Source organism: Plecotus auritus (assembly GCF_963455305.1).
Source record: "Plecotus auritus genome assembly, chromosome: 5".
In the NCBI taxonomy this organism is placed as follows: domain Eukaryota; kingdom Metazoa; phylum Chordata; class Mammalia; order Chiroptera; family Vespertilionidae; genus Plecotus; species Plecotus auritus.
Window position 1 is genome coordinate 122,868,183 of NC_137776.1, and position 26,744 is coordinate 122,894,926.

At 38.9% G+C, this 26,744-nt stretch overlaps 2 protein-coding genes across 4 annotated transcripts in view; one reads left to right on the top strand and one right to left on the bottom strand.

The window, feature by feature from the left end:
• RPS6 (ribosomal protein S6) overlaps nt 1-10,775 on the top strand; it is a 28,651-nt gene extending 17,876 nt beyond the window's left edge. For 2 of the 3 annotated variants that reach the window (XM_080669165.1, XM_080669164.1), the window contains 6 exons: nt 6,917-7,026; nt 7,559-7,690; nt 8,221-8,431; nt 8,614-8,760; nt 10,375-10,532; nt 10,637-10,775. In XM_080669165.1, the coding sequence (XP_080525291.1) occupies nt 7,021-7,026; nt 7,559-7,690; nt 8,221-8,431; nt 8,614-8,760; nt 10,375-10,532; nt 10,637-10,732 (750 nt within the window). In that variant the 5' untranslated portion in view covers nt 6,917-7,020 and the 3' untranslated portion in view covers nt 10,733-10,775. Of the gene's footprint in view, nt 1-6,916; nt 7,146-7,558; nt 7,691-8,220; nt 8,432-8,613; nt 8,761-10,374; nt 10,533-10,636 lie in introns of those variants that run through there. The other variant, XM_080669166.1, reaches the window with a different exon arrangement.
• Nucleotides 10,776-11,032: 257 nt separating this feature from the next.
• DENND4C (DENN domain containing 4C) overlaps nt 11,033-26,744 on the bottom strand; it is a 126,577-nt gene continuing 110,865 nt past the window's right edge. The window contains exons 29-33 of the mRNA XM_080669158.1: nt 24,802-25,047; nt 23,152-23,269; nt 15,769-15,919; nt 14,468-14,532; nt 11,033-14,204 (exon numbers count right to left, since the gene is read on the bottom strand). Coding sequence (XP_080525284.1) covers nt 14,068-14,204; nt 14,468-14,532; nt 15,769-15,919; nt 23,152-23,269; nt 24,802-25,047 — 717 coding nt within the window. The 3' untranslated portion in view covers nt 11,033-14,067. The remainder of the gene's footprint in view (nt 14,205-14,467; nt 14,533-15,768; nt 15,920-23,151; nt 23,270-24,801; nt 25,048-26,744) is intronic.

Sequence of the window (26,744 nt, forward strand, 5' to 3'; positions counted from 1 at the left end):
TGCGGACTGAAGGGTCCCGGGTTCGATTCCGGTCAAGGGCATGTACCTTGGCTGCAGGCACATCCCCAGTGGGGGGTGTGCAGGAGGCAGCTGATCGATGTTTCTCTCTCATCGATGTTTCTAGCTTTCTATCCCTCTCCCTTCCTCTCTGTAAAAATATCAATAAAATATATTTTAAAAAAGAAAAAAAAAATCCCTTAGTCCCTGACCCCCGGGGTAAGAAATCCATTGTAATTCTTGCTCTTGAATATAGTTACAGAAAAAAATGCCAAGGAATTTTCCTAGTTTTATTATTTTTTTTAATTTAACTTCCTTTCCCAAACACAGTGTGGCAAGTTTTAAAATTAGTTTCTTCCTACAAGTAGGAATTGCCCTTGAATTTTAGTTTTGTGTGTGTGTGTCTAAAACGATCTTTTTTCTTGTTTCCTTGATTTCGGCCAAATTTGAAAGCTTACTAAAATGCACAAACACATTTCCTCTCTTACTACTTTTCTTTCTTTCTGTATTTATACCTCCCTTTGAAAAACATCCCTTTTCTCAGACACACTTGAAAAATTCACTTACCAGTGAATTAGGGAATATTTTACCTTTACTGATTGCTTCTAGGATTACTTTAACTTAATATTATTGAATACAAAAATGTGTTCTGTTTAGTCAAGATCCTTGTAGTTGAGAGACTCTACCTTTGGGACTCATTATGGGATGAATTATTCCCCATACTCCCCGCCCCTCCCCCATTCTTTTTTTTAAATTTTTAATGTATTTTTATTGATTCCAGAGAGAGGGAGAGAGAGAGAGAAACATCAATAAGAATCATTGATCAGCTGCCTCTTGCACACCCCCTATTGGGGATTGAGCCCGCAACCCAGGCATGTGCTCTTAACCAGAATCGAACCAGGGCCCTTCAGTCTGCAGGCGGACACTCTATCCACTGAGCCAAACCAGCTAGCCCCTCCCATCCCCAATTCTTATATTAAAGTCCTAACCTAACTCCCAGTACTTTAGAATGTGACTGTATTGGGCGATGGGATCTTTAAAATGAGCTGAATAGGATGGGCCTTACTCCAATATGACTGATGTCCTTAGAAGAAGAGGAGATTAAGACACAGAGTCACACAGAGGAAAGAACATGTGAAGACACAGACAAGGTCGCCATCTATAAGCCAAGCGAGACCTCAGAAGAAACCAATCCTGCCAACATCTTGGTCTCAGACTTCTAGCTCCAACATTGTGAGAAAATCAACTTCTGCTATTTAGCTACCCAGTTTGTGGCATTTTGTTATGGGAGCCCTAGCAAATTAATATAGGCCCCTCCCCCCACTGTACACCCACCTCTTTTACTGTGTCAAATAGCCTCCAAACATGCCTATTGGATGTCTCGACTTGTATATCCCACAGACACTTCACACTTAGTGTGTCTAAAACATCTTCCCCTTTTCCCTACTCCCAGTTTCTGGCAACTACAATTCTAATCTGTTTCTATGATTTTGGATTTTTTTTTTTTTTTTTAAGACTTCACATATAAGTCAGATTATCCAGTATTTGTCTTTGCCTGGCTTATTTCACTTAGCATAATGACCTCAAGGTCTGTCCATGTTGCATGCCCCCCACTGGGGATCCAGGCTTTGTTCCATTTATAGAGCACAGGCAGAGTAGATTTAGCATAATTCTTAAGGGCCTTAGGATTTTTGGATGTTACATGAGCACTGGCTTCAACTTAAAAGTCACCAGCTGCATCAGCCCCTAAGAGAGTCAGCTTGTCATTTGAAGCTTTAGAGCCAGGCATTGACTTCTCCTCTCTAGCTATGAGAGTCCTAGATGGCATCTTATTGCAACACTAGAGGCCAGTGCATGACAATTCATGTACTGGGGCGGGGTGGGGGGAGTCCCTCAGCCCAGCCTGCATCCTCTCTCAGTCCGGGACCCCTCAGGGGATGTCCACCTGCCGGCTTAGGCCCACTCCCTGTGGGATCGAGCCTAAGCTGGCAGTCAAACATCCCTCCAGCAGCCTAGGAGTCCATGGGAAGCAGGCCTAAGCTGCAGTTGGACATCCTTAGCACTGCTGAGGAGGCAGGAGAAGCTCCTGCCTCCACCACTGTGCTCGCAGCCGTCAGCCCTGCTTGTGGCTGAGCGGAGCTCCCCCGTGGAAGCGCACTGACCACCGCGGGAAGCTCCTGCGTTGAGCATCTGCCCCCTGGTGGTCAGTGTGCATCATAGCGACTGGTCGTTCCTGGTCAGTCATTCTGCCATTAGGATCAATTTGCATATTATCCTTCTATTATATAGGATAAGGCTGTATTATTGTCTACATTGAAAATCTGTTAGTGTAGCCATGAACATTAACTATCTTAGCTAGACCTTCTGGGAAGCTTGCTGCAGCTTCTACATCAGCACCTGTTTCATCTTGCACTTTCATGTTATGAGCTGGCTCTTTCTTTAAACCTCATGAACCACCTCTGCTAGCTTCAGACTTTTCTTCTGCAGTTTCCTCGCCTCTCTCAGGCTTCCGAAAATTGCAGTTTTGCCTTGCTCTGCATTAGGCTGTGGTTTGAGGGAATGTTGTGGCTGGTTTAATCCTCTATCCAGACCATTAAATCTCCTTATCAGCAATAAGGCTGTTTCATTTTCTTATCATGTATATGTCCACTAGAGCAGCTAACCCCCCTTTAAACATCCTTTAAATTATGTATGCTTAGTTTATTTTATATAGTTCCAGAATTAAACAAAATATGCTTTATCCTTACCTAACAGATTTCAGGATTAATTAGATGAGATGTGAAAAGCTTTCTTTTTTAAAAAAACTTATCTTTATTGTTGAAAGTATTACAGTTGTCCTTCCCACGCCCATTGACCCCTTCTAACCCACACCCTGCCCCAGGTTCACCACACTATTGTCTGTGTCCATGGGTTATGCATATCCCATATAATCATTCCATATAATAAAAGGTTAATATGCAAATCAACCTAAGGGTGGAACAACCAGTCTCTATGATACACACTGACCACCAGGGGGCAGATGCTCAGCGCAAGAGCTGCCCCCTGGTGGTCAGTGCACTCCCACAGGGGGAGGGCTGCTCAGCCAGAAGCCGAGCTCATGGCTGGCAAGCGCAGTGGTGGTGGCGGAAGCCTCTCCTGCCTCCGAGGAAGCTCTAAGGACCCCTCTGGGGTCCTGGACTGTGAGAGGGCTCAAGCCAGGCTGAGGGTCCCTGCCTCCGGTGCACAAATGTTGTGCACCGGGCCTCTAGTATGCAGATAAGTTCTTTGGTTAATCTCTTCCCACCCATCCCTACCTTCCCTCTGAGATTAGTCAGTCTGTTCCACGTTTCTATGTCTCTGGATCTATTTTGTTCATCAGTTTATTTTGTTCATTAGATTCCACATATGAGTGAGACCATGTGATACTTGTCTTTCTCTGACTGGCTTAGTTCACTTAGCATAATAGTCTCCAGGTCTCTCCATGTTGTCTCAAAGAGATCCTTCTTTTTTACTGTTGCATAGTATTCCATAGTGTAAATTTACCACAGCTTTTTAATTTTTTTTAAATATGTTTTTATTTCAGAGAGGAAGGAAGAGGAGGAGAGAGTTAGAAACATCAATAATGAGAGAGAATCATTGATTGCCTGCCTCCTACAAGCCATGACCTCCTGGTTCATAGGTTGATGCTCAACCACTGAGCCATGCTAGCTGGGCAGGAAGTATCTAAAGTAGTCAAATTCAAAGAAAGGGAAAGCAGAATGGTGGTTACCAGGTACTGGGAGTTGTTTAATGGCTAGAGGTCTAATTCTGCAATATAAAAAACAAGTTCTGAGTGGGCTGGGAGAGGTCAATAGGGGGAAAAGGAGACATTTGTAATACCTTCAACAATAAAGAGTTAAAAAGAAGTTCTAGAGATTTGTTTCACAACAATGTGAATATGCTTAGCACTACTGAACTGTGTATTTAAAAATGGTTAAGATGGTGCCCTAGCTGGTTTGGCTCAGTGGATAGAGCGTCAACCTGTGGACTGAAGGGTTTTATTTCGGTCAAGGGCACATGCCCAGGTTCTGGACTTGATCCCCATTAGGGGACATGCAGGAGGCAGCCAATCAATGATTCTCTCTCATCATTGATGTTTCTATCTATCCCTCTCCCTTCCTCTCTGAAATCAGTAAAGATAATATATATTTCTAAATTATTTTTGACTTTAGAGAGGAAGGGAGAGGGATAGATAGAAACATCAATGATGAGAGAGAACCACCGATTGGCTGCCTCCTGCACACCTCCCACTGGGGATCGAGCCCGCAACCCAGGCATGTGCCCTTGGCCAGAATCGAACCTGGTACCCCTCAGTCCACAGGCCAATACTCTATCCATCAAGCCAAACTGGCCAGGGCAGTAAAGATATATATATATATTTTTTTTAAAATGGTTAAGATGGCAAATATGCCCTAGCCCATTTGCTCAGTGGTTAGACGATCAACCCACAGACTGAAGGGTCTCGGGTTTGATTCCAGTCAAGGACACATAACTGGGTTGCAGGTTGATCCCCTAGCCCCGTTGGGGTGCGTGTGAGAGGCAGCCAACTTGATGTGTCTCTCTCATGTTGATGTTTCCCTCTCTCTGTCTCTTCCCCTCTCTTCCCCTCTAAAAATCAATGGAAGAAATATCCAAAACAAAAAAAAGGCATAATAAAAAAATACATTAAAAAAATAAAGAAACCTATGCAATAGTCCTGGACTTTACTGTTTGCCTAACATTAACTCACTGATACTTCAATAAAAATAAAGCCAAAAAAAAAAAAAAATGGGCAAAGGACTTGAACAGACATTTCTCCAAAAAAGACAAATGGCCAACAAGAACTTAAAAAGCAGTTCAACATCATTAGGGAATGCAAACCAAAACCACAATGAGTTACCATAGGATGGCTATAAATTTTTTTAAAAAAGAAAGAATAAATTAGCAAGTGTTGCCGAAACCGGTTTGGCTCAGTGGATAGAGCGTCGGCCTGCGGACTGAAGGGTCCCAGGTTCCATTCCGGTTGAGGGCATGTACCTTGGTTGCGGGCACATCCCCAGTGGGAGGTGTGCAGGAGGCAGCTGATCGATGTTTCTCTCTCATCGATGTTTCTAGCTCTCTATCCCTCTCCCTTCCTCTCTGTAAAATATCAATAAAAAATATATATTTTAAAAAAAATTAGCAAGTGTTGGCCAGGACATGGAGAAATTGGAACATTCATACATTGCTGGTGGGAATGTAATACAGTTCAGCTGCTGTCAAAGTTTAAGCAGTTCCTCCAGGAGTTAAACACTGAATTACCATATGACTCAGCAATTCCACTCCTAGGGTATATACCCCAAAGAATTGAAAACAGGGATCACGCCTGCAATGGAGGTAGGTGCCTTGACCAGAATTGAACCCAAGAACCTTCAGTCTGTGGATCCACGTTCTAACTACTGAGCACCCGGCTAGGGGCCTGGGTTCTCATTCTTGTTCTCCCAGAATGTTCAGGAGGGAGTATCAAATAAACTTGTATCTTTCTCACAACTTTCTGTACAATTAAAAGTTGCACCATTGTTGCCCTAGCCAGTTTGGCTCAGTGGATAGAGCACCAGCTTGTGGACTGAAGGGTCCCGGGTTTGATTCCAGTCAAGGGCACATGCTTGATCCCTAGTATTGGGCGTGCAGGAGGCAGCCTATCAGTGAATCTCTCTCATTGATGTTTCTATCTCTCTCTCCCTCTCCCTTCCTCTCAGAAGTCAATAAAATACATATATTTTAAAATTCGCACCATGCTTATTCAAGAGTTACTATAATAGTTTCACTTATTCTACCTCTGATGGCTGGCTCCATACTATACTACACTCAGACTAAAACATACCAGAGCTAGGGTTATACTCATTTAAACATATTTACTGACTGGGTAGTTTAGTTGGTTGGAGCATTGTCGGGATATGCCAAGGTTGCAGGTTTGATTCCCTGTCAGGGCACATTCAAGAAGCAACCAATAAATGCATAAATAAGTGGAACAACAAATTGATGTTTCTCTCTCTCTAAAATCAATTTAAAACTTTTTAAAAATTTTACTGAGCACTTATTATGTGCCGTGCACTTTGCTGTGTCCTGTTACATATACCCTGGTAAAGTTAAGACCTGAGCGGTGGTTTAATTTTTCACCTAGTAGAGGAGAGGGGCCATAAACAATCCATTTCTGTATCATGATGAAGTCCTATAAAAGAGAACTGTGCTATACTAGAGAATGAGAAGGATACTATGTGAGACAATGTGGTCAGGAAAGGCTTCTCTTAGGAGGGACATCTAACTTGAAAGACCTGCAGTGGTATTAACCAATAGCAATTGATGAGTTTGGGACTGCGGAAAGCTTGTCATGCCAGGATAAGGAGGATTTTGACATACTAATTTCTCGTTTTAAAAAGATTGCCAAGGCAAGACAAAGCAAGGAGACTATTTAGTAGGTAGCGATGGTGGCCGGGCCTTGGGGTAATTGTGATTTTTGGCTCATGCGACAGGGTGGCTAAGAGTGTTGTTCTGTGACAGAACAACGATTACGCAGATGATGGGAGTATTTTAAGAGAAAAATCAGGGTGTCTTGCTGCGAACCGCGGAACCAGGGCAAGGTGCGCTCCCGAACCGTAAATCTTCCCTCCGAGTCCGAGGTGCAGGAGAGTACAAGAGAGCTGAACTCCGGGCCGCCCTTCCTTAGCAACATCCGATGCAGAGTCCAAGACAGAGCTGGGCCTCCTTCCTGGACAAGGGTAACGCGAGAAAGATCAGGCTGGGGATTCTAGCCTTCAGGCAAAACCCGCCGCCACGTTGAAACTACGCCACCATTGCGGCTAGGCTGCTAAATCCACTTCCGGACTGCAGTTAGCCCCACCCCCGGAAGCGCAGATACCCATGATCACTTCCGCTCTCCCAGGCTTTTGCCCATCTCGCGAGAACTGGAAGTGCCTATGTGATCTGGGTTAAGCGGAAGTTGGGCCTCTTTTTCGTGGCGCCTGCGAGGCTGTTGGCGGCTTCAGGATGAAGGTAGGAGGAGATGGCGGGTGTTGGCTTAGGCTTGGGGGACATGAATCGAGCCCCAGGACACGGCGTCGCTGCTTTTGTAGCTCTCCAAAACCCTGGTTCTAGGTAGAGGAGGGTGTGAGGTAGGAGAAAGCTTTTATTTTGTGGGCCTGGAGCTCCTCGGGAGAGGGGATGGCGAGTGATTGCCGCTGGAGTTGCGTGGGGCCGGGAGTGTAATGGTGGCGGCGTCCTCGGGCCTAGCCGGGCAGATACGGCTCTGCTGTCGGTTGGGCTCCTTCTCCAGAGTGCACGGCTGCGGAGCCTCCTCGTCCCCGGAGTCATTGCGCTGGGCTTGACAGACGATGTCCTATTTTTAGCGCGGGGCTCGTCGCGCATTATTGCACACACGTGCTTTATAGTGAATAAAACCAATTGTCTCCGTTTTGCTGCTGACTGTGGTTGGGGGTTTGACATGGAAAGCTTTTTGCAGTGGAATACCTTTGCAGGTGGTTCTATAGTTTTCATAAAGCTCTTTTCTCCTCCGTTTAATCCTTAGCTCAACATCTCTTTCCCAGCCACTGGCTGCCAGAAACTCATTGAAGTGGACGATGAACGCAAACTTCGTACCTTTTATGAGAAGCGTATGGCCACAGAAGTTGCTGCTGACGCTCTGGGTGAAGAATGGAAGGTGAGAGTTGATCCCAGAGTTGAATTGCTGCAGCTCTTAGAGGGAGAGCGGTAAACGCGGGTGATAATTGGCTGTGTAATTGGTTTCAAACTCCGGTTCTGTCTGCTGACCTTGGGTTAGTGACTCCCAGACCTCATCCTATGAGGTAGAGCTATCACCTCGGGGGGTTTTACAGATCAAATGAGAAAACATAAATACCTAGTTGCGCTGCAAGCTAATGGTCTCCAAAGGGTATTTTTAAAAGTGACAAGAAAGGGTGTCGGGTTTATTTGTTTTTTGTGGATACTTTGGTCTCTTACCATGTAATCTTTCTTCCCCTAGAACTGTTCCTTCTAGTAAAGCATAGGTTAGAAATAGGGCTTGATTGCAAGGAATTTGCTAATTGAACTTGGAAGATTGGCAAATGTAGACAAACATGAGTGAGCAGAGGAATTTTAAGTTTCAAATTGTACTTAATGAACTGTACCTAGAGAGTGTGCGTCATAGAGGCCGCAGCCCTTTATTTTGTAATGTGTCATTATATTCTGCAGGGTTATGTGGTTCGAATCAGTGGTGGGAACGACAAACAAGGTTTCCCCATGAAGCAGGGTGTCTTGACCCATGGCCGAGTCCGCCTGCTGCTGAGTAAGGGGCACTCCTGTTACAGACCGAGGAGGACTGGAGAGAGAAAACGCAAATCTGTTCGGGGTTGCATTGTGGATGCTAATCTCAGTGTTCTCAACTTGGTCATTGTAAAAAAAGGTGAGGCTTGTGTTCTTGAGTTATTGCTGACATTGATTTAAAGCTGATTGTCCAAATGGCTTTTTCATTTGTCATATCCAGTTGACCAATGGGGGTTGTTTTGTTTTTACCAATGAAAGCAGTTACTTAGGGTTCTTTAAAAGGAAGTTGAATTAAAATGTCTTTGTTCACATGTCTCTTAGGGGAGAAAGATATTCCTGGTCTCACTGATACCACTGTGCCTCGTCGCCTGGGGCCCAAAAGAGCCAGCAGAATCCGCAAACTTTTCAATCTCTCTAAAGAAGATGATGTCCGAAAATATGTTGTGAGAAAGCCTCTAAACAAAGAAGGTAGGGGATATTAGGACATTTAGGGCTTGAATTTGGTTATTAGCCTGTCACCAGTGTTTTGAGTGCTCATTAGAACAAAAGCTGCCCACAACTCACCTGGAGATTTTAGGAAAATATTGAAGAGGGTCATGACATGTAGTTGGTATTAATCCTTGTTACATCCAATGCCTTCTATCTAGAGTTGTAATTTTTCTTGGAAATTTTCCTGGTAGTAATTGATGTATGTTTATCCAAAAATAACTTAGCAGGCACTAAGTTCATTGCTTTTAGGTTAAAAGTTGGAAAAATGAAATTCTAGGGCTATGATTGAATGTGCTCTCACTCTACACACTTGTTGTCGTATCAGGTTCTAATTTTTTTAGTTGACAAAAGAAATAACATGCTTTCATCAACTGACCTTGCTTTAATTTCTGACCCTCATTTTCATCTATGGGATATGAGTAACAAGAGTTATGAGAATTAGGTTTTATACCGTATTCAGAGTATAGGGAATGGGTGTTTGGGAGTTTTATATTTTTAGAAGGTACATTGTTAAGCAACATAACCCATCACGACTGTAGTCTGTGGCTGCAATGTTTTGTAACATTAATGTTACTGTATGAAGTGTATGAACATTTACATTAAATGGAATAAATAGCATATTCAGGTTGGGTTCTCCTGGCAAATCTGGGGGGAGGGTGTTGGTTGGGTTTTTTTTTTTGTTTGTTTGTTTGTTTTTTCAGATAAACGTATACCTGGCTTATTGTGAGAGTTCATTGGTCGCTCATTCCAAATATCCAACACAACCTATGTGCCAGATACTATTTTAAAGGTTGAGGATAAAGAATAGTATTAGCCTCCTATAACGTATACTTTAAAAAATAATTGGCAGCCGAAACCGGTTTGGCTCAGTGGATAGAGCGTCAGCCTGCGGACTGAAGGGTCCCGGGTTCGATTCCAGTCAAGGGCATGTACCTTGGTTGCGGGCACATCCCCAGTGGGGAGTGTGCAGGAGGCAACTGATCGATGTTTCTCTCTCATCGACGTTTCTAACTCTATCCCTCTCCCTCTCTGTAAAAAATCAATAAAATATATTTTAAAAAAAATAATTGGCAAATTCACAGTAGTTCTCCATAATCACACCTTTGGAAATAACCATCAGTGTAGGTGGTTCTTGTGTCTTTATATTAAGGGATCATTTACCTTAGTAGCTGGCAGGAAATCAAAGTGATAGAAGAAAGCTGAGTGTGACTTCATTGTTCAGAAAATTAACCTAAATTTATATATGATCTTGACATCCAAATAGGCTTGACTTAATGAGCTGTCTTACTGAGGGTTAAATGTGCTAATTAGGAAAACACTGGCAGCTAGTAAGTTTTAACCTGGTCTCTTTTTAGAAAAATTTCAGTTTTATATTTGTATAATATTTAGCCTATTTTGTATTTTTGTTGGCAAAGTGGTGGTATTTTTAAGTCGTAAAATATTTCAAATTTGATTTAAAAGGCCTCATACAAATAAGTTTTCATAGATACTAACTCAAGTTTGCATCTGTTGCTCAAGTTTTTAAAATGTAGGGTATGTGTCCTAATGAACAAGCGTATTGAGAAGTGATTAAGCCATTACCTAAATTTTTAGGTAAGAAACCTAGGACTAAAGCACCCAAGATTCAGCGTCTTGTTACTCCACGTGTCCTGCAGCACAAACGCAGGCGTATTGCTCTGAAAAAACAACGTACTAAGAAGAACAAGGAAGAGGCCGCGGAATATGCTAAACTTTTGGCTAAGAGAATGAAGGTCAGTCTAAGATGATTGGGGTGGACAGGGGGAGGAGTCAGGCCTCACTTTGGGTTTAGATTTTTAAGCCAGACAGGCTTTGACTGCTTTTTTGTTTTGTTTAGGAGGCCAAAGAAAAACGCCAGGAGCAGATTGCGAAGAGACGTAGACTGTCCTCTCTGAGAGCTTCTACCTCTAAGTCTGAGTCCAGTCAAAAATGAGATTTTGTAACTAACAAATAAAGGAGAGCAAATGTCAAAGCCCCTTTACCGACTACTCATTGATGATAAAATTTAGATAAATGGAGAGAAACTCAGGTCATAGAAAAAGGAATACTGTGTACAGCAATCTAATGGCTAAAACTTAAAAGTGACGTATCCTTCAAATTCAGAGGGTGCACTGTGACGGTCAGAGATGTGCAGGATACGGTTTCGGAATCTGGGTGGCTCAGGAAAAGATTCTTAGCATAAGGTGTTTTCAGTGAGTCATAGAACAATTTCAGGAAAATAAACGACTAGAATTGTGAATCTTTTATACACTTTATTTTGAGGAATACAGTTTTTCTTAAACATCTATGCACAATACATGAAAAGTGCCCTTGTGAAGATGGACATTTGTCATATGTGATAAAAAAGATTACTTGTTAAAAGCATAGTTAATGATGCCATTTTGCAAAAGTTCACAAAGCTTTTAAAACCAGTGCAAATTTTTACTGCATTAACAGAAAGCTTTCAACTCCAGTGAATTGTTACTCATGTTTTTATTCTATTTCACTCTGAAAAGGAGTTGACTATGCCTGTTTAAAAAGTTGCATCAATAAAGAATGCACAAAGAGAAAGTAGTATACTTTGTGCCATATCTAATCTCTGGTAATTACAGTCAAAACTATCCTTTACAGGGTAGAAGGATCTTAAAAAGGCACATTAGGCTTTAAGGATGAAGAAGAGGCTTATTTGCTGAAGTATAGTTTAACCACAGGTGAGTAAAATTTTAAAGTAGTTTTTACACAGATAAGTTCCCGTGTGCAACCAATGCCAGTCTCTGGACCATTCTGTAAGAAGCAAGATCCTTAGATAACAGTAAGAGATCCCCATTACTCTTAATACATGGTATTAGTTATATAACATGAAAAGTCTTAATTGGCAATTGAGTATACAAATTACAAGGGAAAATGGAGCATTTTTAAAGATAACAAAAAGGACATACTAGAGTCAGGATAACAAGGCCAAAAGGAAAGTCTGATGTATAGGCCTGTACATACATGGTTGACCCTAATACAAACCATGAATCACACTGCTTTCTGATTTTGAGTACATTCTCTAAAAGCGGACACATGGCTTGCCTACACTATTTCAGCTCATGAGTTCTGGCAGATTTGAGATTTCAAGAGTTACTGAGATTACAAACATGTTCAGTCTTGTATTATGTACCAAAAATGAAGTAAAAAGGCAACAACTGAGTATCCCAGATTAAATGGGAGATTTATGCTCATTATTAACCATACAGGGTGCTATAGTCAATTTACAAAATGCAGCTTAAGTTAGATTACCAAATCCAAAAATAGTTTAATACGTTAAGCGCCATGTTCAGTGACTGACACTAGACTTTCCTTACAGACCGGTCAGTCACTGGTGCCGCCAGCATCAATGAAATCTGGTACCGTGGGCTAAACAGGAAGGAAGACAAAACAGGCTTGGCACTGAACGTGTTAACATTTTAGAATAAACAATCTGGACTAACTTGAAAGACTGCTTTCAGAAGTTAACAGGTTATGTTTCATACAGTGTTACAACTCCTATAGATTTTACTGGTGCCCTTTCTGGGGTAGGTGTTAGAAAGGCCTTTAAAACCCACTTCTATTTCTAAATGACTGGCAGACTCGAGTTCCCAATATATAATGGCTGTCACTTAGAACGTTACAAAAAGTAACGAGAAAACTTAATACAAATATCCTTAACTGGTTAAGGAGATCTTCATTGCAGATTTTTTGTTTAGTGGGAAGTAATTTAGTTTCAGGCTACAGAGAAGAAATGGAGAGAAAGATAATTTTGGAATACTAAAGATCACAAAGGTTCCAATTGTGTACATTTCCGGATGCTTAAAAAGGTAACACAATAATTTTTCCTTTCATTCAACCTCCATCTTTTTATATACACGAGTAATTACAAACTTTCTGATAATAAGTGTTAAGTATTAAAACTAGTATCAAGTCTTAGTTGCAAAAATATACACTCTAGAGTTAGTGCAAAAGATCCATTTTTAAGGTAATGAGAATTGTACATAATTTCTGAGAAGTTCTTTCACAATAAATTGAAACTAGAATTCTGTAAAGGTCAGATTAATCCTAAATGATGGAAGATTGGTACAGCAACAATCTGTAAAAGATTATACCAGGTAGGAGATTGGTGCTGTTAACTACCAGTAAATAATTTGTACCCAGTGATTTAGTCATACGTATAACTATAAAACACACAACCACTGGCGTTTTACACCACAGAGTTAAGGCAATCTTTACTGTTCCTAAGGGCTTTTAACAAAAGGCATAATTGTCAGGCATGTGAGGTCATGATTTTCTTAAATCTGGCAAACAAGCTCAATAGCTTTAAAGTATTAAGACTTAATTGGTTTCTCCTAAACTATTTACAAATGCACAAATAAGCATACAAATCTATATATTATACAAGAATAAAACTGCAGTGCAAGTTTATTGATACCACAGGTTTTAAAAAGTGACCAATAGCAACCGTTTACTGTGCCTGAACAATTTCAGGTCCAAAGACTATATACAGGCATTTTAAGCATGTTCCAATTTTGTGAAATCTAAAGCCAATTTAATTTCATTTGAACTGAATGATGTATTCAATTATAAAGCTGTTGTATATTAACATGCTATTGGGAAGTAGATGGAAGGAAGTGACTGGATATTCAAGATAAAATCCATTAAGGAAAATAATACAAAATATGAAAGGTGAGGATATATATGTTAAATTTTAAAGTCAGGCAAGGCAGTTGTCATCAGACTTTTCAGGTCATTTTGAGATTAATGACTACAGATGAGTTTACTAGTAGTCACTTAGACCCCTTTCAGAAAACTGCAATACATAATCTATAAATTTTAATAAATATGGCTGTATATACACGTACCTACACAGCCACATATATACATACACATAGAGTTTGCTCTTAAGAGCTATTTCATTTGTATTGGGGTTAGCCAAGTTTAGTTTGTCATTCCCCAAACCCAATTAGCTTCAAATATAAACAATGCCAATGATGAATGCAATTTCTCATTATCAAACTACTGCAAATATTGAGAAATCCAAACAGTTTTCAGAAGAGGCAGATAAACCGTTCAGAAGTTGCAAATTTTCAACATAAACCCTGGGGCATTTTAATGGTATTTTTTTCATTTCTAGGTGATTTGTTATGTTACGTTTCATATGTTGTCCCAAGAGTTAGATCATTTTGGTTTTCACCAATTCTTAGCATTTGGAAGAAACCTTGACAGTTTCCAGACTGTGTCTATTCCCCCAGCATTGTGTGTCTGAAATGTAGTTTAAATGAGAGGTGCTCCAAAACACTTCCTGCACCATTCCACATTGACACTTGGTGGAACATCAATTTTCTGCAACTTTTCAAGGATTTCTGAAGATAGACTATTGTATGCAAGTCCATATTCGTTATCAAAAGCCTCTGAAAAAGACAATTTCAGAAATGCAGTTATAATTTGTTAAAGAAGTTATGCATTTATATATGGTAGTCCAATCATATATACACACACCACATAGTCAAAAGTAGAAGTCTTTCTAAAGGCAAGTAGAGTATTTACCCATACCAGTTACAATTTTAAAATTACTTTAGGAAATAAAATTACTTGAGAAAATAAAGCGTAAAATTACATTTGGAAATAGTAAAATGTAAGGAAACAGAAAATAGTGCGTAATTAACCAACTTACCAATATCAATATTCTCTCTTCCAAGAGACACTAATGATAAGAAGAGGATTTCTCTGTATAAACTCCTATAAAACAAATATTTTTAGAGTCAATAGGCTAAGAGTATAAAAACATGTGAAGGTATTTTTAATTGTTTAAAAAAAAGGATTAAGTTCTCTGGTCTAAAAGAATGTCCTGGTTTTGATATGTGGCACAGTTATGAGATGTCACCTTTGGGGGAAGGGTTCTTAACTATTTTTGCAACTACTTCCTTTGCATATCTATTTCAAGTTAAAAAGTTAAGTTGATAGCATAAAGCTTCACACTAAAAACAAAAAATGGTTTATTTTAACTTAAAATTTTTTAACAGTTTAACTTCTAATTCCTAATTAAAATTTGGAAAGGCAGGTTCTTCTGTCATCTTTTGCCACTTAACCAAGTAGCAATTTCTAAGGAGTCTAAAATCCTTGGACACAGAGTGAAAGGTGGAGTGATCTCTACCATCTAACCCAACAATAAAAGATAGATCACCTTTATTTGATTTGTGGGCATAAAAATGTCACAAATTAAGTCATAAAAATAAGCTTCATGACTGTTGTTAAAAATAAACAACTTAAGAAGTAAACTGGTTTGAGTGTTTACACAGAACAAAAAATTAGTAATGCTGATTGATGATGCTCCATGTAGCTTTAGAAGCTTCAGAGGCCATAGCAGGTCATTTCTAATATTCCTTCCCTGCCTTATACCGCAGGTGCTTGAAACTAGGTGCTTTTTAGACTAAAAGAGGTCATCTGTACCTCAATAAGAAGATCCATCCATTTCATTATCCTTGTACTACTGTTTTCTGAAGCTTCCTCTGCAAAACTCACTTATGCTGACATTGGGATGAGTACTGATCCAAGCATGTTTGCAGAAATAGTAAGAGGATAGGAGAGCTCCATATCCTTTGTAATTCACTGCTTCCATCACTTTCCTAAATTGTTTCTACTCCCAAACCCATTTCTTTCTTTTTTTTAATGTCCCCCAAGAAAGGAAAAGGTGTATGGATATGACAGAGCCTGAACCAAGTAGAACATATGTATAATATCAATGTTAACAAATTCACAGAGGGTTTCCATGAATAGCATTAATGTTTCCCAAAGATCCATACACTTTTGACATGAATTACCTCTTAAAATTTAATCTATCCTTCGAAACATCTTTTAAAAACATGTTCTACAGTGAGTATGTGTTTTTTTGTTTTGTGTTTTTTTTTACAACTAGAGCTATTTTAAATAGTTTTTTAACGACATTATTTTGAGTGGTAAACATTGAATGATTACCTTTGTCTTTTCTTGTCTGGCTTCATTTGCTGTGAAAGCAGGTTGATGGGTTGAAGAACATCATTACGTTGAATACTCTGCCTGATGGTTTCCACTAAAGTGCTTGTTGCTTGTTGTTCCTCTGACAGGACAGAAGACTTCTTTTCAGAATCTAATAATAAAAACACAGTAATTAAGAATATCTTTAACCACTCTAATTATTAGTTTTTTTCAGAGTTGTAGCATTTTCTAGTTTTTTATTCAACATCACCTTACCCATTACTAGTAAAATTATGTGGCAATGTGACTGCTAAGAAATATTTTTCCTGCTTTCTTCAGATAGGAGAGACCGCTCCCTTTGCCCTTTCCCTGAACTTAAGACTTCCTGTTTGAGGGAGGAGGGGTGACAACTTACACTCCAGGAGTCATCCTGTGACTATAAAGCCAACTTTAACTGATGGAAAAGTAGACACAACAGAAAGAGCCTGGGTCCCTGACAGTTGCCGATCAGTCCTAGAGAGTCTACTTCATACTTTATGTGAGAACAATCTTTAGTGTTTAAATTTCTGTTATTTTCTATTAAACAGAATCCTAATTGATAAAGGCTAATTCTAGAATTATTAAGAACAAACATTTATATAGATTTCAGATACAAAAGTGCTTCAGTGATATACTGGAATTGAATCATACTGACATGAAAAACAAAATCACCAGTGTGGTTGGCCCAGAAAAAGGGAAAACTTTAATACTGTAATCCCAGCAGCCATATAATTTTATTTACAATTAGTTGAGATGGGAATATGTATCCAGTAATTCCCCAGTCTAGCCTCATTCTGAGTGCCTGTCGTAGAGTAAGCTGTTGCATTTTTCATACAACATAGCAGACCCTTAATAAAGGTAACTAGTAATACTTCATTTGTGTTCAACCAAATAAATAGCAAAATTCTCTGTTATAATACAAGAGGAAATACTGGCTGCTGTATGTTTCGATCCTAGCTCTTCTACCTGCTAAATGTTTCCTTGGAATAGGAAACATTGTTTTAAAAAGTACTTGATTTTCATGCTGTTGTGATTTTAGAGCCTAACCCAAATGTAATACATAACTTCATGGCTTCTTCTTTAATTCTGTTTTTAAAATAACACCTTTACTAAGATACTAATATGATTCTCAAACCATTCAATTCACCCATTTAAACTACAAAACTGATTTTGAATATATTCTGGGAGTTGAGCAGCCATCACAATCAACTTTTAAAACATTTTTGTTTACCACCAAAAGAAACCTCTAGGGGTCACTCCTTTATCTTCCCATCCCTCAGCCCTAGGTAAACAATACTTTTGTCTCCACAGATTTGCCTATTCTGGATATTTCATGTAAGTGGTATCATACTTTCTGTGCTCTTTTGTGAATGTTTTTAAATTCATCCATGTTGTAGCATATATATCAGTATTCAGTACTTTTTATTGCCAAATAATATTTTGTTGCTTGGATATACCAAACTATCCATTTGTCAGCCGATATACATATAGGTTGTTTCCACTGTTTGGCTATTAAGAAAAATGCTGCCCTAGCTGGTTTGGCTCAGTGGATAGAGTGTCGGCCTGCGGACTGAAGGGTCCCAGGTTCGATTCCTGTCAAGGGCATGTACCTTGGTTGTGGGTACATCCCCAGTAGGGGGTGTGCAGGAGGCAGCTGATCAATGTTTCTCTCTCATCGATGTTTCTAACTCTCTATCCCTCTTCCTTCCTCTCTGTGAAAAATCAATAAAATATATTTAAAAAAAGAAAAATGCTAAGAACAGTGTATAGTTTTTATGTGAACACATGATTTCACTTGGGTATATATACCTAAGAGCAAGTGCTGTGTCATATGGTGTTTACTGGTAATATGAGGAACTGTGAAACTTTTGCAGAGCAGCTGCACCATTTTTTATTCTAATCAGCAGTATATGAGGGTCTCAATTTCTTTATATCCTCACCAATACTCGTTAGTATCTGTCCTAATTAAAGCCAATATAGTGAATGTGAAGTGGTTTCTCTGTTTATTTGCATGTCCTTGACATCTAGTGATATTGAGCATCTTTTCATTTGCTTTTAGCCATCTTTGAAGAACTGTCAGATCCTGCTATGGTCTGAATGTGTTTCCCAAAAATTCACATGTTGAAAATCTAATGCGCAATGTGATGGTATTAGGAGGTGAGGCCTTTGGGAGACAATAAAGTCATGAGGGCAGAGTCTTCATGAATGGATTAGTGCCCTTTAAAAAAAAAAAAAAAAAAGCATCAGAGATCACTTACCCTTTCTACCATGTGAGGATATAATGAGAAGTCTGCAGTCCAAAAGAGGGCCCTTAACTGACCAGGCTAATACTATCTTCATCTTGGACTTTCAGCCTCCAGCACTGACAGAAATTTATGTTTTTTATAAGCTACACAGTCATTTTGTTACAGCAGCCCGAATGGATTAATACAAGATCCTTTGCCCATTTTTTTAAATGAGTTGTTTAGTATTGAGTTGTAAGAGTTCTTTATATATTCTCTTAAAATATTACTTGCAAGTATTTACCCTATTTTATTCTGGGTTGACATTGCACTTATATGATTGGTTATTTCTCAGCAGTTTTTGTCTTTGATGAAGTCCAGTTTATTTTTCCTTTTGTTGCTTGTGCTTTTGGTGGTGTAGTATCTAAGATCTTGCCCTATACAAGGCTATAAAGATTTACTCCTATGTTTTCTTTTAAGAGTGCTATAGTTTTAGCTCTTACATTTAAACATTAAGTTTAGGATCCATTTTGAGTAAATTTTTATGTATAATTTGAGGAAGCAATCAACTTTTTTTTTTTTTTTTTTGCATGTTTCTCTAGTTGTCCCAGGACCGTCTGTCCCAGTTTCATGATCTTGAAACTTGTTGAAAGGCAACTGACAATACTTGTAAGGGTTTATTTCTGGACACTCAACTCTATTCCATTGACCTTTACTGTCTATCTCTATGCAGCATTCAACTTTGATTACTATAGCTTTGTACTAAATTTTCAGATTAAGAAGTATGAATCCAACAACTTTGTTCTTCATTTTCAAGATTGTTTGGCTATTCTGGGTCCCTAGAATATCCATGTGATTTTTAGGATAGGCCTTTCAATTTCTGTAAAAAAAAAAAAAAGCCACCTGGAATTTTGATAGGGATTTTGCTGAATCTATAGAACAATTTGGAAGTACTGCCATCTTAACAATAGTAATTCTTCCAAACATGGTATTTCTTTCCATTTACTTAGGTCTTCTTTAATTTATTTCAACAATAACTTTAGTTTTTTAAAGTGTAAGTTTTGTACTTCTTGCAGCGAATTTATTCCTATATATTTTATTCTTTTCATTGAATTTTTTGAGGTGACCAGTTAATAAAATTATATAGGTTTCAGGTGTACAATTCTATAATACATCATCTCATATTGTGTCGTGTGTTCACCACCCCAAGTCAAGTCTCCTTCCTTCATCATTTATCCTCCCTGTACCCTTTCTACCTCTCCCCACCCCCCTTTCCCTCTGGTAATTATCATAATGTTGTCTGCGTGTATGAATTGTTTTCCTTAATCCCTTCACCTTTTTCACCCAGCCCCTAAATTTTGTTCTTTTTAATGCTATTATAAATGGAATTATTTTCCTAATTTTTTGATTATTTATTGAAAGTGTACAGAAATACAGTTGATTTCTGTATGATATCCTGCAATTTTGCTGAACTTATTATGTTTGTGTTTGCATATATATATTCTTTAAGGTTTTCTATACTAAGAGCATATAATCTGCAAATAGAGATAATTTTACTTCCTTTACAACTTTTAAAAATATATATTTAAGAGAGGAAGGGAGAGGGAGACAGAGATAGAAACATCAATGATGAGAGAATCATTGATTGGCTGCCTCCTGCACACTCCAAGCTGGGATCGAGCCTGCAACCCAGGCATGTGCCCAGACCGGGAATAGAATCATGACCTCCTGGTTCATAGGTCAACACTCAACCACTGAGCAACACCATCCAGGCTTCCTTTACAATTTGGATGCCTTTTATATTCTTGTCTAATTGCTCTAACAAGAACCTCCAGTACAATGTTGAATGGAAATGATAAAAACAGACAATCTTGTCTTATTCCTGTACTTAGATGAAAGTATTGTCTTTCACCATTAAGAAAACTGTTAGCCCAGCTGGCATGGCTCAGTGGTAGAGCGTCGATCTATGAACCAGAAGGTCACAGTTCAATTCCCGGTCAGGGCACATGACCGAGTTGTGGGCTAGATCCCTGGTGTGGGACATGCAGGATGCAGCCGATCAAAGATTCTCTCTGATCATTGATGTTTCTAGTTCTCTCTCCCTTCCTCTCTGAAATCAATAAAAATATTTAAAAAAAGAAAACTGCCAGTTATCATAGATGCTCATAATCAAATTGAGGAAGTTCCTTTCTATTTCTAGCTTGAATGTTGTTTTTTAAAATATATTTTTATAGATTTCAGAGAGGAAGGGAGAGGGAGAGAGATATAGAAACATAAATTATGCGAGAGAATTATTGATCGGCTGCCTCCTGCATGCCCCCTGCTGGGGATTGAGCTCCCAACCTGGGCATGTGCCCTTGACCAAAATCGAACCCCAGACCCTTCAGGCAGGCCGATGCTCTATCCACTGAGCCAAACCAGCTAGGGCTCTAGCTTGAGCGTTTTTAACAAAGGGTGATGGATTTCAACAAATATTTTAACTATTGAGACAATCATGCAGGTTTGGTCCTTTATTATATTGATATGGTGTATACATTAATGGATTTTCAAATGTTAAACGAACATGGCATGCCTGGGATAAACTGCATTTGGTCAAGGCTGTACAATCCTTTTTCTGTATTGTTAGATTTGGTTTGTTATTTTGTTGAGAATTTTTATGTCCATATTAAGTGAAATAGATTTTAGTTTCCTTTCGGATGTCTTTGGTTTTTGTATCAGCGTGATACTGCCCTTCTCACCTAAATCTCCACAGTTTCCAAGAGTGTTCTCAGTTCTAAATACAATTTCCTTTTTAAAAAAATTTTTTAATTGATTTCAGAGAGGAAGAGAGAGGGAGAGAGAGAAACATCAATGATGAGAGGGAATCATTGATTGGCCACCTCCTGCACGCCCCTCACTGGGGACCAAGCCCGCAACCCAGGCATGTGCCCTTGACCGGAATCGAACCCGGGACCGTCCACAGGCCGACAACTCTATCTACTGAGCCAAACTAGCTAGGGCTACAATTACCTTTTGAGAGAATTTCAGAGCTCTCTCTTCTTATGATCTGCCTCTCCTCCTGGGCAAATCTCTGAGCCACTGCTCTGAAGCTGGGCTCAGAACAGTGGCCCTTCTCTTAGAATGACACTCCTGCTTTGTGGACAGAGTGTTGGGTTGGAGCCATAGTCTCTGTCTTTTCAGCTTGCCTTTCTTGGCATAAAACTTCTGCCCTATAAGCAAGATGCAGTATGAACAACTGGGACCCCAGCACTCTTGGCTTGCCAAAACCAGGGTAGAATGGCTGCCCAATGAACAGAAGCTGGATGGAGGAGTTTCCCCTCTGTCATAACAGAGCTGAGAGAACGAGAACAGCTAGCTGAAGCCCTGACTGGGAGCTGGATGGGGGCAGCAAGTTCTAACTCAAGTGCCACAGAAGCACATTAATTTTACTGAAATTTAGTATATTTTCTTTTTTAAAAAAATATATTTTATTGATTTTTTTACAGAGAGTAAGGGAGAGGGAGAGTTAGAAACATCGATCAGCTGCCTCCTGCACACTCCCCACTGGGGATGTGCCCGCAACCAAAGTACATGCCCTTGACTGGAATTGAACCTGGGACCCTTCAGTCTGTAGGCCGAGGCTCTTATCCACTGAGCCAAACCGGTTAGGGCTTAGTATATTTTCGTGAATGAATGTTTGTTCATTTGCTCTATAGCCTTAGACTTTTTGTCCCTTTAATAATTTTCACCAATTATGGTTGCTTTGCTGAGAAGTAGGTGGCAGAGCTCCTCATACTGCCATTCCTGGAAGTTATCACTCAATTCTTTTTTTTTTTTTTTTTAGGGCTTTTTTTTTTTTAATTTCTTTATTGATTACGGTGTTACATATGTGTCCTTATTCCCCCATTACCCCCGTATCCCCCCTCATGCCCTCACCCCCCTGTTGTCTTTGTCCATTGGTCACTTAATTCTTATATGTCTTTTAATTTTATTTATATGCCAATTCTTCATATAGAGCACTAATTAAGTAAATAAATAAGTCCATTCTTGAGAGCTCTAAATTTCATTCCACCAAAAATTAGAGAATATTTTGAATTGTCTATTTCATGATACCCAGTCTGTGGTATTCTGTTAAGGTAGCCCTAACAAACTAACACAGTTTATAAAAGCCATTTAATGTTTCTTCCATGAACTGCCTGTTGATAGCACTTGCTTACTCATCTATTGATTGATTGTGGTTTCTTATTTACTCACAGAGTTTCTGAACTGGATGATAACCCTTTAAACCCCTCATAGCCCTAGCCAGTTTAGCTCAGTGGATAGAGTGTTGGACCTCAGACTGAAAGATCCCGGGTTCGATTCCAGTCAAGGGCACATACGTTGGTTGCAGGCTTATCCCCAGCCCTGGTGGAGGCAACCAATCAATGTGTCCCTCTCACATCGATGTTTTTCTCTCTCTCACTCCTCCTCCCTTCCACTGTCTCTAAAAATCAATTGAAAAAGACACTGGGGGGGGGGCAGGTAAAGGCATGTTCTGGGGGGAAGGGGAGGGTGGGGGGAGGTCAATGGGGAAAAAAAAGAGACATATGTACTACTATTTTTAATACTTCAAACAATTAAAAAAAATGTAAAAAAAAAAAAATAAAAATAAAGCAATGTAACTAGTCTGAATCAAAAAAAAAAAAAAAATAAAAAAAAAATAAAAATCAATTGAAAAGTTTCCTTGGGTGAGGATTAACAACAACAAAACCTGTAAAAATACATTCTAAATATAAAAGACTAAAAATAAGCTAGAATTTTTGAGACTAATATCCATATAACTGATACTATTCCAACACATCCAGATTACTCTTCCACTATATAGAATTTAGTCTCCAAATATCTAACCAAATGGGTATTGACAGAAAAATCACAAAATAATACTCAACTCATGTAGAGACCTGACATAGTTAAATGGGTCAATATTAATAGCAAAACAATTTAAACCAAAATAGAATCTTGAAGAGATACTAAAAATAAATAAAAAATGTTAAAATAATGCAAAAGGACTTGTTTCTCTCTTCACAACTAATTCTAGTCCCCCAACTCCCAGTAGTCCATTCTTTATTGCTAAAAAGTACTCTACAGTTGAAGTCTTTTATGTCTTTAATTCTATTTTACTTACTAAAATTCCTCCATGAGACATACAGAGGCTCTTCTGGTTCCTGATGAAGGTTGATATTATCCCATAATAGCTGAATGTACACAAGTTTGCTATCCTGGGACAGAGATGACAGAGGAAGCTAAAAAAGATCAATAGAAAGCATTAGGGCCCCTACCATAATACCAGGGGATCTAGCAAAACTGGATTATATAAAACAGATGAGTTCTTTCAAAACTCTGAACCTAAAATTTTGTGTGACAATTTTTATTTAAATCTGAAGATTTATGTTCTTATTTTCTGAAGTACAGGTTTCTCATTCTAAATTTCAAGGATACACTGTGCTAGTTACAACATGATAACTAGCACAGTGGCTACATGAAAGATTAACTGCCATTACAACAAATTTTAAGGCAAGAGTTAAGTGCAATAGTTCCTACTATCTTGTTGTACTGACTACTACTTAAAATAAATGAGTCAAAATAGAGTTTGTACTACTTTAAGATTGTGTTGCACCCCTGGTGTATGTTTGGGTGTGGTTGCCTCTCAATATTCAATATCAAAATGAAGGAACTCTAGGAGTTCACTGTCTCCAGTGGGATTGGGATTCCCAGAACAGTTGAGTAGGAGGCTTTAGAGCTAGACACAGCCAGAGTGGGATCTTGACTCCCCATCACATATTAGCTATGTGACCTTGTAAAAATAATTCCTTTAACTTAATTATATCATCTGAAAAATATGGATAATATGGATCCTTATTCTTTCAATTGTATTTTGTATTCATTTCAGCTGTACAGAATATGAGTCTTTTTAAAATAAGGTTGCTGTGAGAATTTCATCTGGGAATATGATAGTTCAAAAGCTACCTTTTCTAGCCTCCTTGCAACTAGAAATGACCATATAACTAATATCAGGGCAAATGACTACATATGGAAATTGTAAGGTCTGGGGCTGGGAAAGCAGGGACTTTCCCGATCCCACCCCCACTAAACTGGACAAGCCACAGCCATGCTGGCGCCCTGCTGGACAATAAATAACTGCCCAAGACTTCTCAAGGATGGCCAGAGTGTAGCTGTACCAGCTTCCAGCTTCATAAATCACCCACCACAGGCTACCTCAAATAAACTACCTCAAATAAACCTGATTGGTTCAACAGCAGCATAAAGGAACTCTGCCAGGCACAGGCGGGTGTGACTCCCCGGCCTATGCTCTCGGACCGCGGGACCTCACCTGAGAGCTTTCAATAAACGCGATTTTTCGCTTTTAACCTGCTTGTCTTGGTCAACTTATTGGTTTCGGTCAGATTAAGTCCTACATCTGATTAAACCTTACAGAAATATTATGTACATCTGCAGGAACTGTCCCTAAAGAAGGAAAGACATACTCTTTTCTATCCATTTTTCTCCTTACTGTTAACTGGAATGTGAATGTGATAGCTTAGAAGAAGAGTCAGCCATCCTGGTGTAGAACTTGGAAATGGAGGTCATATACAGCTGAGCAAAAAAACAGAAGCATCTCAGGTCCCTAACAGTAACATCCCTAGACCACCTATACAAATTTTTAAGTGAGAGAAATAACCTACATCTTGTTAAGCCACTACTGCATACTTTGTTACTTTAAGCCTCATCCTAACCAACACCAATGTAATGTTAAGTATAGAAGTTGACACTCTACCTGTATACCTCCATTACAATGTTCAGATGTGAGGATAAGTCCTGGCAAGTTACTAGGAAGGTCCAAACGTCTGAAATACCATACAAGGTTCCAGAAAATAATGGGATGTTGATTGATGAAAGAGGATGTGTGGATCACGTGATCACCTTCATTTTCTAGCAAAGATTCAAGTTCTTTACGAAGCACTAGAGGACTCAAATAGGGCACAGAAAGAGGGGGAGGATTGGGTCTTTTTCCTAAAGGATCCTTAAAAAAATAAAAATACAAAAAAAGTGAATATTATTTATTTAATTCGGTATGTTTAAGAGTACTTCTATGGCCTGCCGGCATGGCTCAGTGGTTGAGCATCAACCTATGAACCAGAAGGTCACAGTTTGATTCCCAGTCAGGGCACATGCCTGGGTTGTAGGCTTGATTCCTAGTGTGGGGCTTGCAGAGGCAGCCAATCAGTTGTTCTCTTTCATTGATGTTTCTCTCTCTACCTCTCCCTTCCTCTCTCTGAAATAAATTAAAAAAATAAAGTATTTCTCAATGAGATTATGCTTCTCTATCCCTTCAAAATCAGTTATTTCCTGGCCATTGATACATGCAGTAGAACATCCTAATGAAAACCTAACAAAAAATACTTAATCATAATTACCTTTCAGTTAGATAAAATTAATAACCCATATAACAGACCCTATTTTATTTTTATTCTTTAAATATATTTTATTAATTTTTTACAGAGAGGAAGGGAGAGGGATAGAGAGTTAGAAACATCGATGAGAGAGAAACATTGATCAGCTGTCTCCTGCACACCTCCCACTGGGGATGTGCCCGCAACCAAGGTACGTGCCCTTGACAGGAATCAAACCTGGGACCCTTCAGTCCGTCCGCAGGCCGAGGCTCTATCCACCAAGCCAAACAGGTTAGGGCCAGACCCTATTTTAAACATGATGTTTTTCTATCAAGTTGATAAGAGCAAAGGGCTGTGTATGATTGATTTTTCTTTTATAAATGTTTACATTTTAGATGTTTTATAATGATGACACCAAAAAATGTGTGTAACTTTATCTTCCTCCTACAATTCTAAAGAGATGGGGCAATTTTTTGTGTTAATGTTCTTTGACTCCTTTTAAAATTATATCTAAATCATTTTTACATTTGATTGCAACAAAAAGCAATTTTATAAATAAAATAATGAATAAAAAAATAAACAAAAACACAACCTAGACTTTATATCCCTAGTACCCAGTCTGAGGTATCTAAATATCTCCCTCTAAAAGGAACCTGTGTTTCTTAGAGAAATGGCAGACTCTAGATCTGCAGAAGGAAAATAACATAACATGAGCATGAAACATCTTGTCATAAAAGAAAGAAGACTTAAAAAAAAAATTTAAAGACTACTAGAGTTGTGTCACAAGGAATAAGGCACCATCATGTAGAGAATTCTAGCTGAGCAAAGATGAGATAATGCAATTAATATCAATAAGGATAACGACAATGGATGTAAACATAAATGTTAAAAATCAATTTTTCATAATGACACCCTATTTCCCCAAATTAACGGGTCACCTTGGAAAATGCTAAGAACCCAACTTGTTATTCTGAAAATTGGTTAAAAGGGAGGGTGGAGGGTGGACTGCCTTTCCATTATAAATTGCATCATTACAAAACCAAACAGAAGACCTAAGGAAAGTTTCTCTTCATAGATGTATTCCATATAATAAGATGACAGAATTAGACTATCATCATTTTATAAGCTCCAAATGAATAACTTGATCTAGGCAATGGGCCATTAATAGCTACTAAATCACAAAGATAGTTCATGTCTCCACTGGAAGAACATACTGCCACTAATGAAGTTGTCTTACAAAAATAAACGAACAGCAAAACAAAAAAACCTGAATTTGACCAATCTTCTACATACAATTACCAATTTATAGGGTTGTAATCAACAAATA